General features: G+C 38.2%; 1 protein-coding gene and 1 pseudogene across 1 annotated transcript in view; one reads left to right on the top strand and one right to left on the bottom strand.

Moving 5' to 3' along the window:
• Positions 1-12,289, bottom strand: part of ERICH3 (glutamate rich 3) — a 103,253-nt gene that overhangs the window by 50,970 nt on the left and 39,994 nt on the right. The window contains exon 7 of the mRNA XM_047085212.1: positions 9,249-9,467. Coding sequence (XP_046941168.1) covers positions 9,249-9,467 — 219 coding nt within the window. The remainder of the gene's footprint in view (positions 1-9,248; positions 9,468-12,289) is intronic.
• LOC124516059 (60S ribosomal protein L26-like) lies at positions 7,366-7,782 on the top strand (annotated as a pseudogene).

Below are 12,289 nucleotides of genomic sequence, written 5' to 3'. Positions count from 1 at the left end.
CAGAATCATTTTTTTTTTAATTTTAGAGAGAGACAGAGAAAGAGAGAGTGCACGAGTGAGGGAGAGGGGCACAGAGAGAGAGAATGAGAATCCCAAGCAGGGTTCATGCTCAGGGTAGAGCCCAACTCGGGGCTCAATCCAATGACCCTGGGATCATGACCCGAGCTGAAATCAAGAGGCAGATGTTCAACTGACTGAGCCAGCCAGGTGCCCCACAAAATCCTTTTGAAGAAAGGAAGAGATGGGATCCTATTAGGATGTATAGCAATCACTACAGAACATAAGGCCTCTCACAGGGGCTGGGAGAGGTGAGAAAGAAGATATAACCTCCTTCTTATATCTCAGGCACTCACAGGCAATTCATAGGAAAAGAACATCTCTGCATTGAAGAAGCACCTGACCAATTGTGATTAATATCTTCAAGAATTTGAGAGAAAAAAGACTTGTAGATAAATTCCATATAATATGGATTTGAGGATTACAAATGCAGGCTCTTACCTGTAAGTATAGGGAGTATATACACTTAGTCTGCCACTAACTAGTTATGTGATGATGGCCAGATTATTTAACCTTTCTTGCCTCAGTTTCCTCATCTTTAATATGGATAAATTATCTCATCTCTTTCTTGAGTTTATTGTGTGTATTAAATGAGAAAATGTATGTAAAACACTGAGCAAAACTCCTGGAACTTGCTTAGGGTCCATCAAATGGAAGATAGAATCATTGCTGCCATCATTGAATGTAAACATAAACATTTTATTTTATTAAAAGCTAACAAATAAGAAAAAAAGTTATATAGATGATTTAAAAGGGAGTAAGCATCAGGCAGAAAGTAATAACAGAAAAAAGCACAGATCAGAGGTGGGGAAGTGGTGGGCCAACCAGCTGAGGGTCCAGGGAGTAGCTCAGTTTAGCTTGGATGGGAGCGGAAAGCTGGAAAGGAGTCAAAATATGAGAGTCCTTGAATGCCAGTGTATAAGCATATGTTTTTATTCTGATGTTTTGACATCTGGAGCCTTACTGACTCTGGGGAAACTACCTCTCCCAAGACTAATTCCTAGAGAGGATAAATGACTTTCCTGGGAGCATGCTTTTCATGTACAAACTAACCAACCCAGAGCTCACATCCACCCTCCCCTTACCTCTGTGACCTGGCTCTTAAAGTCTGGGCCAATATTCCCCTGCCTTAGAACCCCCTTCTCTAGGACCAGACAACTCAGGACAGCTTCCACACTCTGGAGCCTGTCGAAATTATTCATACTGTTCAATCCTAAACCTGCTCACCCCATCTTCCCTGTTCCTTCTCTCAGAAACCACAACAAAGGCTCTTGCCCATGTTTCCCTCCCACTTCCCAATCTCCTGACCAACCCTGGTGCTGCCTTGTGTGGTCCTGCATGACTTATGTGATGGTTAGTTTTATCTGTCAGCTTACCTGGGCCACAATGCCCAAATATGTGGTCAAACCTTATTCTGGATAGAACCCTGACTATCGTACATGGCATGCTCCTTCCTTTTGGGAACTGTTAAGTGCAAAGTGTCCTTTCAATGACAATCATCTCCTGATCTATAAGTCTCAACATACCTGAATAATCATGAAACCTACATTTTAAAGCAATGAAGCATAAAACATACCTGCTTTCATTAGGAAAGAAGCTGGTGAAGGTTTTAATCAGGGGAGGAGTATGTTGGGAGCTATTCTATCAAGTTTTATTTAATTGCATTATGTAGGTTCTGTCAGTACTGAGATGGACCCAGCTTGCTCTTGCTTCCCCTTCCTGCCTTTTACCCTCTGCTCCCTGAGTCCATCTACTCGCTTCCTACTCTTCTTTCAAAGCCCATTTCAAATGTCATCTTCTCTATGAAATGCTCTTCAATCTCCTCAAAGCGAGTATTTCCTTCATTGTGCTTTATTTATACCACTATGACTATACTCACCACAATGTGTCATGGTTAATGGTAGATATTTCTGTCTCCCTTGCTATACTGCAATCCTTCTGAGAATAAGGATTTGGCTTTACTCATCTTGGTAACCTCAGCACCTAGCACAGTGCTTGTCACAATCAATAAGAGCTAACTTGAGCTATTTGTTGACTTAAAGGCATAATGGAAGTATGTAGATGACTGCAACAGCCCTGTGAAGAGTTAGGTAGCCAGTCCCTGACCCGGGGATGTGGCACTGAGAAGGGAAAGGGATTATCAGACACATGAGCCACCGTCCAGGTGCTAGAGATGTACAGCCTGGGACAGCAGCCACTTGGCTGTTGGGCATTTGAAAGGCAGCTCATTTGAATGAGATGCACCATAAATATAAAATGCTTACTGAATTTCAAAGACATAGTACGAAAAACATTGTACAGTGCTCATTAAAACTCATACTGATTGGGGCGCCTGGGTGGCGCAGTCGGTTAAGCGTCCGACTTTAGCCAGGTCACGATCTCGCGGTCTGTGAGTTCGAGCCCCGCGTCAGGCTCTGGGCTGATGGCTCAGAGCCTGGAGCCTGTTTCCGATTCTGTGTCTCCCTCTCTCTCTGGCCCTCCCCCGTTCATGCTCTGTCTCTCTCTGTCCCAAAAATAAATAAACGTTGAAAAAAAAAAATTAAAAAAAAAAAAAAACTCATACTGATTACATGTTCAAATGATAATATGTTGAATACACTTGATTAAATACAATATGTTAATAAAATTAATTTCACATGTTTCTTTTTACCCTTTTTGGTATAGTTATGAGACATTGAAATGGCATATGTGGCTTGCATTATATTTCTATTGGATATTTCTGATCTGGAGGACTTAGCAATTAACTGATGTGCAATGCAGACAGAAGAAGGAATCCTAGATTTTGAGCCCAAATTACTGGGAAAAAGGTCATGCTTTATGAGATACGTTAACTGAATGGATGGAGAAGCTGGCTAAACCAGGTCAAATTTAAGGGGAAGCAGAATCTACCAGTCAGGCACCAGTAATTGCACAGGACTCATGGGGACTGTAGGAGGTAGGGAGGGGACCTTGACCAGATACAGAGAAAGCCCAGGCTAGTTCATGCCTGGAGAAGCTCTTTGTCCTTTATTTCATAAAACATATAAAAAAATAAAAACAAACCTTGTTTGTTTTTTTTTAGATTAGTAACTATAATAATTAAGTAGCTTCTTATTTAAAAGCCTATGTTTTCACATTTATATACACCATTTACGGAACCATTCACATTTTAATAGAGGTGACCAGCAATATTGTGTGAGAACATAAAAATCTGCAGATGTGTGAGGTAAACCTCAGGGAAAAATCTAACTAGTCTGTAAAAGCGGTATAACTAGTCTCACAGAGTCTGTAAAAGCAGTGTAACTAGCCTCACAGAGTCTGTAAAAACAGTGTAACTAGCCTCACAGAGTCTGTAAAAGCAGTGTAACTAGCCTCACAGAGTCTGTAAAAACAGTATAACTAGTCTCACAGAGTCTGTAAAAGCAGTGTAACTAGTCTCACAGAGTCTGTAAAAGCAGTGTAACTAGTCTCACAGAGTCTGTAAAAGCAGTGTAACTAGTCTCACAGATTCTGTAAAAACAGTATAACTAGCCTCACAGAGTCTGTAAAAGCAGTGTAACTAGTCTCACAGATTCTGTAAAAACAGTGTAACTAGTCTCACAGAGTCTGTAAAAGCAGTATAACTAGTCTCACAGAGTCTGTAAAAGCAGTGTAACTAGTCTCACAGAGTCTGTAAAAGCAGTGTAACTAGTCTCACAGAGTCTGTAAAAGCAGTGTAACTAGTGTCACAGAGTCTGTAAAAGCAGTGTAACTAGTCTCACAGAGTCTGTAAAAGCAGTGTAACTAGCCTCACAGATTCTGTAAAAACAGTGTAACTAGCCTCACAGAGTCTGTAAAAGCAGTGTAACTAGCCTCACAGAGTCTGTAAAAGCAGTGTAACTAGTCTCACAGAGTCTGTAAAAGCAGTGTAACTAGTCTCACAGAGTCTGTAAAAGCAGTGTAACTAGTCTCACAGAGTCTGTAAAAGCAGTGTAACTAGTCTCACAGAGTCTGTAAAAGCAGTGTAACTAGTCTCACAGAGTCTGTAAAAGCAGTGTAACTAGTCTCACAGATTCTGTAAAAACAGTGTAACTAGTCTCACAGAGTCTGTAAAAGCAGTATAAAAGCTCTGCTGGTCCTAGAACAAAAGAAAACAAAGCAACAGGGAACAGTAGCAACTTGCCAGGCTGTAAGATCTACCACACCTTGTCATTTAGCTCCATGGATCATCCCCTAGAGACACAGATCACAGAAGGCAGAGACTGTGCTCTACAGAAGAACAGGCCTTATTTCTTTGCCTTTTCTGACATGTTTTTTTTTCCTTTTAAGATGATTTGGAGGATGCTTTGGGGGTGGTAGGCATAAAATGAGTAAATCTAATGTACAAACTACTCATGAGAGCCACCTCTCCTTAAATAAATCTTTTCTAGACTTCTATAAAGTAAATCAAATTACTGAAGGAAAAGTGCAAGACTTTCCCCACTGTGCCAATTTTATTCTATACCTGAGGACCCAGGAGCTAGTGACAAATCCAAGAGACATCTAGGAAGTTCCTGAAGTCATGCGACAAGATGACTACATCTGGAATACAAAAACAAGAGTCAAGGTCTAAGCCTGTAGTGATGGCTAATAAGTATGAAGAAGAGTCACAAAGGAGGCAAGATGAGAGGTAAAAGGAGATGGCAAAGAAAGATGAAGCTAGAGTGTCATGGAAGGCAAAGGAGGAAAGTTTCAAGGAAGAGGCAATAGGCAATAATAGCATAAAATGCTACTATCAAAGAAAAATCATGGTAAGTAGAAAATACAAATGAAGATGGCAGAAGTAAGTCTAAGTATACTACTAAATCAAATAAATGTGATTGACCTAAACTCACTTATTAAAGGAACAGATATTTTCAGATTGAAATAAACACAAAGCATCCACATGCTACATAAATACATTTAAAACCTAAAGTTTAAATTCAAAGATATTAAAAGGCTGAAAGTAAAATGAATACACACACACACACACACACACACATATATATAATATTAAATACTATATATTAAATACTAATTTAAAGAAAATAAGTACTGAGACAACAGAGATCTTAAGGCTAAAAGTAATGTGATAAAGAGGAACATTTTTTAATCATAAAGAATCACTTCACCAGTAAAATAGAATAATCCTAAATCCGAGAGCATACGACCAGGGATTCTCAACATTACAAAGCAGAATTTGACATAATTATAAGGAGAAACTGACAGGTCTACGATTACAGAGAATGAATTATCTCTAGAAGTTAGGAACTGAGAGAGCAGATAAACAAGAATGCTAAGCATGTGAAAACAGGAAAGACATAATTAACATTTCTTATCTACTGGACATTTATAGAACTCTATTCCCAATATTAAGAGATTCACTTTACAAAAACTGAATATATATTAGTCCACAAGAAAGTCCCCACAAATACCAAAGAATCAAAATCATAGAGTAAGACATGTTTTATTGATTTTTTAAAAAGTTTATTTGATTTATTTTGAGAGAGAAAGGGGGCATGAGCAGGGGAGGGGCAGAGAGAGAGGGAGAGAGAGAATCCCAAGCAGGCTCCATGCTATCAGCATGGAGCCTGACCCTGGGATCCATCACGCAACCATGAGATTAAGACCTAAGCCAAGATCAAGTGCCAGATACTTAACTGACCCACCCAGGCACCCCAGAGAGCAAGATGATTTTTAAAAGTAACATTGAGTGGCGGGACCTGGATGGTTCAGCCATTTAAGCTTCTGACTCTTGATGGTTGTGAGATTGAACCCCACATTGGGCTCTGCACTGGGCGTGGAGCCTGCTTAAGATTCTCTCTCCCCCTTTCCCTCTCTGCCCCTCCCCTGTGTGCTCTCTCTCTCTCTCTCAAAAAAAAAAAAAAAAGTAACATTCAGTGAACCAAAAGTGAGTTCTTAGAATTAAAATAAGGCACCAAAGGAAAAAACTCAGTAGAATGTGTGGAAGATAAAATTGTGGAAATCTCCTGTCAAGTAGAACAAAAAAAAGAATGAGAAAATAGAAGAGAAAAGCTAAGAATATTACAGTTTCAGTCTAGTAGCTCCAGCATTCCCCAAACAGAGATTCCAAATAGAGAGAACAGAAGTTTGGAAACAAAAGACCAAGTCAGGCTAAAACCCTGTAACTCAAAAGACAGACATGCTAAGGTCTATGGAGGCCAGGATGCCCTCTAACACCATGGTGTTGCTAACCCCAGTGCAGAACGCCCAGCGGAGGCTGGCTTACATGCTTATCTGCACTTCACTTGTCATGGCCACAGGGTGGAAAAGTCCCTGCTCTCCCCTCCGTGCCCAGTACAGAAGCCCAGCGCATCCAGTGGCTGACCCACACTAGGACTTGCCTAGATGCCCTGACCCTGGTGAGCCCCATCTCCCTGGGAAACTCTCATGACCTGGCTTCTCTGACTTATCCAGAAGAGGCTCTTAAAACTATCAAGGAACCAAACTTGGACTCTGACCCAAAGCTTCTTTCTCCTTTCTCCTGTAAACATTGTTCTTTCATTACAATGGTAGATTTGAGCTTATTTCTGAAGTTTCATGCATCTAAATCAGAGAACTCTGAAGAGAAACAGGACACAGTTAAGAAAGAAGTCAGTATGATGGTTACTCTGGGAAGCAGTAGGGGATGTGATGGGGCAGGAAATGGGGGCTCATAATATGACAGCAGTGTTCTACTTGGTTAAGAAATAATGATGTGTACATGGGTGCTTGCTTGATTACTGTTATTTAACTTGCACATATAGATTTAATATGTTCTTATGGTTTATGAGATATTTAAACCCTTTTTTAAAAAAATTAAAATATGAATGGGTCGAGCTTATTCCTGTAATATAGTTTAACATCAGAAGATCAAATGCTGCCAGCATGTGAATATCATGAGAAACTCACTGTTCTCACTAAATAGAGGCCACAGACTTCAAGAGCACGTTTGCTGGCTTAGTGCAGGGGGACCAATGCCAGCATGTACAGTTCAGAGGTAAGTTAGTAGACATGGTGGGTTTTATTATTGGCCCAAATATTCACTGCCCCACTCCGTGGGAGGAAGATACTTCTTCCACCGCTGTCAGGCTTTGGTAATGGAATTCAAACAGAAGTAACACGTTTCCCTGCTGAGTGGAATCTTAAAAACTTTCCATGGTTCTGTTGTCCATGAAGGCAATATACCCCAGACATACCCCAGACAGGGACTATTTCTCCAGTCTGGGTCTCAAAATTGCAGCTGATCAACAACAGACAATTATGCGAACAAGAAATAAACTCCGTTCTTCCCTTCTGCAGCCAGCCACCGCTGAAGCGCCAGCAGCCAAAATGAAACTCCAACTCCTTGTGACTTCCGACCCAAGCAAGAACCATAAAAGGCATCCCAAAGCACCTTCCCACATTCGCAGAAAGATTAGGTCTTCCCCTCTTTCCCAAGAGCTGAGACAGAAGTACAACGTTCGATCCACGCCCCTCCAAAAGGATGCTGAAGTATAGGTTGTGCAAGGACACTACAAAGGTCAGCAGACTGGCAAAGGAGTCCAGGTTTACAGGAAGAAATGGGACATGTGCATTGAGCAGGCACAGCGAAAGAAGGTGGGCCTTCACCTTGGAAAGATGGTTATCACTAGACTAAAACTGGACAAAGACCACAAAGAGATCCTTGAATGTAAAGCCAAGTCTCGCCAAGTAGGAAAGGAAAAGGGCAAATATAAGGAAGAAACCATTGAGAAGATACAGGAATAAAGTAATCTGATATACTACTTTAAATAAAAACTGTTAGGGGTGCCTGGGTGGCTCAGTCAGTTAAGCGTCCGACTTTGGCTCAGGTCATGATCTCACGGTTTGTGGGTTCGAGCCCTGCATCCGTCTCTGTGTTGACAGCCTGGAGCCTGCTTCGAATTCTGTGTCTCCCTCTCTCTCAGTTCCTCCCCTGCTCATGCTCTGTCTCTCTCTCTCTCTCTCTCTCTCCTTCAAAAATAAATGAAAACATTTAAAAATTAATTAAAAACTTTTAAATTGAAAAAAGAGAGAGAGAGAAATCAACCTTTGTTGTTGTAAGCTGAGCTGCCTGGGGTTGTTTGTTAGACTATTAAGCGACAGCCAACTACTCTTCAGAGGACTTTGTTGAAGGAGAGAAGACGAATCTCAGGCTACAGCACATGAAGAGAAGATTCAGTTCCCTCTGTGGAAGCCTGGGTACGCTGAGAGACGGAGATGTATGTTACAGGGAGGATGAAAATCCAAATTAGAGAGGAGAATGACAGGGCAGTGGAAAAAGGTAAAATTGAGGACCCATGGGACAGTGGACCTCTGACATGAGGAAAACAAAGTTCTTCAGAAGCTATAACAAAGGAAGAATAATGGTGAAAATGGAAAAGAGAAAATTTGGGCAAGTGCAAGGAAGACAGTCCCAATATTTTGAGGTTATTGATGCAGAGAGCTGTGGGATTCAGATATGGAATGAGGTCAAAAAAGAACGCTGTAATGAGGCTGGTTTAGAAGAGTCAGTACGCAGTCTGCGTGCAAGTCGGAACTTCACTCCCTGATTCTCAATCAGTGAAAGGTAGACCTACCTATCTGCTAATAATCACAGAAGTTACATATAATTTTCATTAGTTGTGTATTTACATGATAAAAATTAAGAGATCTTTTGCCTTTGTCCTATAAAGTGTCCCGTACAGTCTAACTGGTCTTAGGGCTATTTTTTTAATCAGTATTTTGAGAAAATGAGTACAACAAGCTCTACTATTTTCAAAGAACACTGAAAGAAAATATTATATAATATTTTCCCAAAAATCACTAAAAGGAAGCTCTAATAGGTACTTGATGTGGCATGTTATGTTTTTTGGTATACTTAAGTCTCTAAATTTTCACAAATTACATGTTAAAATACTTCTGATAACACGTGATTGAATGGGCAAATTGAAGGAAATAAATAATTTGGAAATGGGCATAGTACAAACTAAATTTGACCTCAAGATTGACTGGATTTTGTAATTAATTGTGCTAAATTCCTGAACTGAACTACTCAAGTATCTGATTTCAGATGCATTCAAGCTTACAATTACATTTATAAAATTATTATATTTATTTTTGTAAGGCATTTGCATTTGATTTCCCTAGATTCATTTTTACTATACATCCAGAAATTTAAAAGCACAATGTAATCTGTGCTAAATTAATAAAAGAAAACTTGATTCCATATTCACCCTGGTAAAGAGAGGCTCTAAGCCATTGGGAGCAGTGGTTGGACGAAATCTTCTCCTTCTCCATGATTCAAGTCTATTTTCCCTTGTGATTTTTCCTTTGTGGGGAGGAGGTGAAGGAGGAATAGGCATCATGTAATTGTTAATGTTTGGAAGTTGATAGCGATTCACTTCCTGTGAATTGTCCATGGAGTTCTTGAACTTCATCACTGCTTTCTTGCCCTGTAATCACATTTCATGACATAACAACCAGTAAAACAGAAGTAGTGACCACATAACCCCAAATTTTAAGACTATGGTTTACATTGCATGTAAACACAACTGACATCAATAGGCAAACTCAAAACACTTCATGTTTTTATTGAAAAGTGGCTTTTTGTAATATCCACAGCAAGTTAAATTTTCAAAAATGTTTAACCTTATTTAAGTGTATTTTTAAGCCAAATACACAGTTACGGCATTTTCAAAGTACTTTGGGATTTTTCTTCATCAACCCATTAAATCTATGGGGACCCAGCACAATTAAACAATTTAAAGTCAGGAAGTTTGGAGTATTGTACTTTGAAGCAGGGTTAGATAATCCACTTAACAGTGGAGTGTTATTATTACTTTTTTCACACTGATTTTCACCCATCCTGGTGTTATTACATCCCTTGATAATATAATATCTAGGAACTAAATGCAGACTCTGACCCAAAGACTAGAAATTTTTCTCCTAGAAATTCAACTTGTAGGAATAAATCCTACTAAGATACTGCACAATACATTGATATAAATGTGTATAAGGGTACACACACACACATGCACACCAAATTTAGTTGAACCATCAAGTCCAACAATAGAATATTTAATTACAATTTTTTGTGGTCTTTGTAATAGATTCTCACCAGGCTTCAAAAAGAACAGTATGAATCTATTCATCCTGACATAAAAAGGTCCATGCAATGTGATCACACATTTCTTTTAAATAATTTGTATGTGGATTTTGATAAAAATCAAGAATGACAGGAAGACTTTGAACTAAGGGTTGCCTTTTGGGATTTGGATTATTGGAGCATATCATTTTCCACCTTATATTATTTCCACCTTGTATTATTTGCAAAAAAATGTATCAATCAAAAATTAAAGAGCACCAAAGGTATAATTAATAATTATATCACATTTTTCAAGTATATTTGAGTATTTGAATTTTCATAAATTGGTCATTTTTGTGTATCTGAGGTAGTTTCCCACACTTTAAGGCATGTTTAATCACTTTTATCCATTTTATACCCATTTATTTGGTATGGTGTTTTCAGTCAACTTATTCTTTGAGATGCTTTAATATAATGAAAAGTTATTGTTAATAAAAGGGAGTCATTCTCCAAACATTTCTCATTGCTAAATAAATAAAGGAGGATAAATAAAGGCACATATGGTTCATATTTTGATTGAAAGCAACATTTATGTGACCATAATGGGATTTAAATAGGCACCAAGGAATTCAGAATTGTTAAATAGTTGATATGTAGGTGCCATTTATGTTCTCATTTTTCTTTTTTCACATTTTCTGATTTTTCTGTGATGGGGTGCATTGATATTGTAATACAAATATAAATTAAGTGAAAATAACAACAATAAAATAAGAACAATGAATCCAAACTTTGAGGCTTTGGGTTTGTTTGTTCTGTTTTGTTTTTTTCTAAGTAGTTATCAGTCAATGGTATGCCTTATTTGGAAATGGATTAGTGAATTTTTTAAAAAATTAATATGCCATTCCTTACCTTGCTTTTTTAGCCCAAAGTGTCTTGGACATCTTTCCATGCTGGTACAGATAAGTTTACCTTATTATTTTGTTTAACATACTTTAATAAACTATAATATTTTTATACAACATCCTATTACATTGTTAGGTGTCTTCAATTGTTCACTATTGCAAGTATTATAATATTAAATATTCTTGAATCTATTTCTTTGCACATATGTGTATATTCCTAAAATAAATTCCTATATATAAAAATGCTTGAGCATGTTCATTTAAAATATTGATATTCCCACATTGTCTTCACAAATAGTTGTACCAATTTCTATACCTATCAGTAGTGTATGAGAAACTCTCATTCTAAGGATAATCATTTTCAATCAAGTCACTATTTTTACTCAGTTGCCTCTTAACCACCCTGTTTTGACCAAATTGGTTTTGCCTAAATCAAAGATCCTCATTCCTGATGCTTAGAAACTTGCTTATTTCTATTTTCCCTTCAAAAGATTCTCCTCATATGCGTAACTTTGGGAATGCTGGCATCTTTGTAAATAGTTTCTTCATTAAACTCTTTAAGAAAGCAATAAGAATTTAGTGGGGACTCATTACATACTCAGCAATCATACAGGCTACTATTCTTGAGAAATTTCTAGTCTGATTTTATATTAAATCATCTTCATCATCAAGGCCATGGAAAAAATTACTTGTATTTCTGGCCAGTAGAGTTTGCCTATGTATATTACAGTAAAAACTCCAGTAAGTTAGAGACTTTTGTCTGCCTTGATAATTGACATATCATCAATGCCTAGAGCAGTATCTAGTCCATAGTAAGTGCCTGATAAATATTTACTAAATGAAAAGTATAAGTTTACCTAATGTAAATTAACATGGAATTGATCTCAACCTTGTCAGCCTAAGTAAGCTACCACTAAGTGGCTATCTCTTGCTCATACCCCAAAACTTGAAAACAGGAAAGTATAAGGCCCTATGCAGATTTAATAAATCCACCCAGTGTCTCAGAGCAGAGCTGGAAAATCACCTGAAAGAAAAAAAAAAAAAATCCCTCCCTAGCCAGCAGAACTTGAATATTACTTGACTGATAGTATTTATGTATCTAACAGGAAAATGTGTCTACCAAAGTATAGGAGCTTAGGAAAAAATATAATCACGTTGGCAAATGTGGAAAGTATAAAGTATATCCCAGCACTATCTAGGGGAGAGAAAATCCCACCTATTGGACTTTAAATATTTCCAGTCCTATGGCAAAATTATCCCAGGAAGATATACAGGATTTTAGCCAAAG

Source organism: Lynx rufus, unplaced genomic scaffold, assembly GCF_022079265.1.
Source record: "Lynx rufus isolate CCGP_SWC_20201006 ecotype Redwood Valley unplaced genomic scaffold, mLynRuf1.p SCAF_2, whole genome shotgun sequence".
NCBI classification, from domain to species: domain Eukaryota; kingdom Metazoa; phylum Chordata; class Mammalia; order Carnivora; family Felidae; genus Lynx; species Lynx rufus.
The sequence above is the reverse complement of the archived record's forward strand: the minus strand, read 5'-3'. Positions and strand labels throughout refer to the sequence as shown.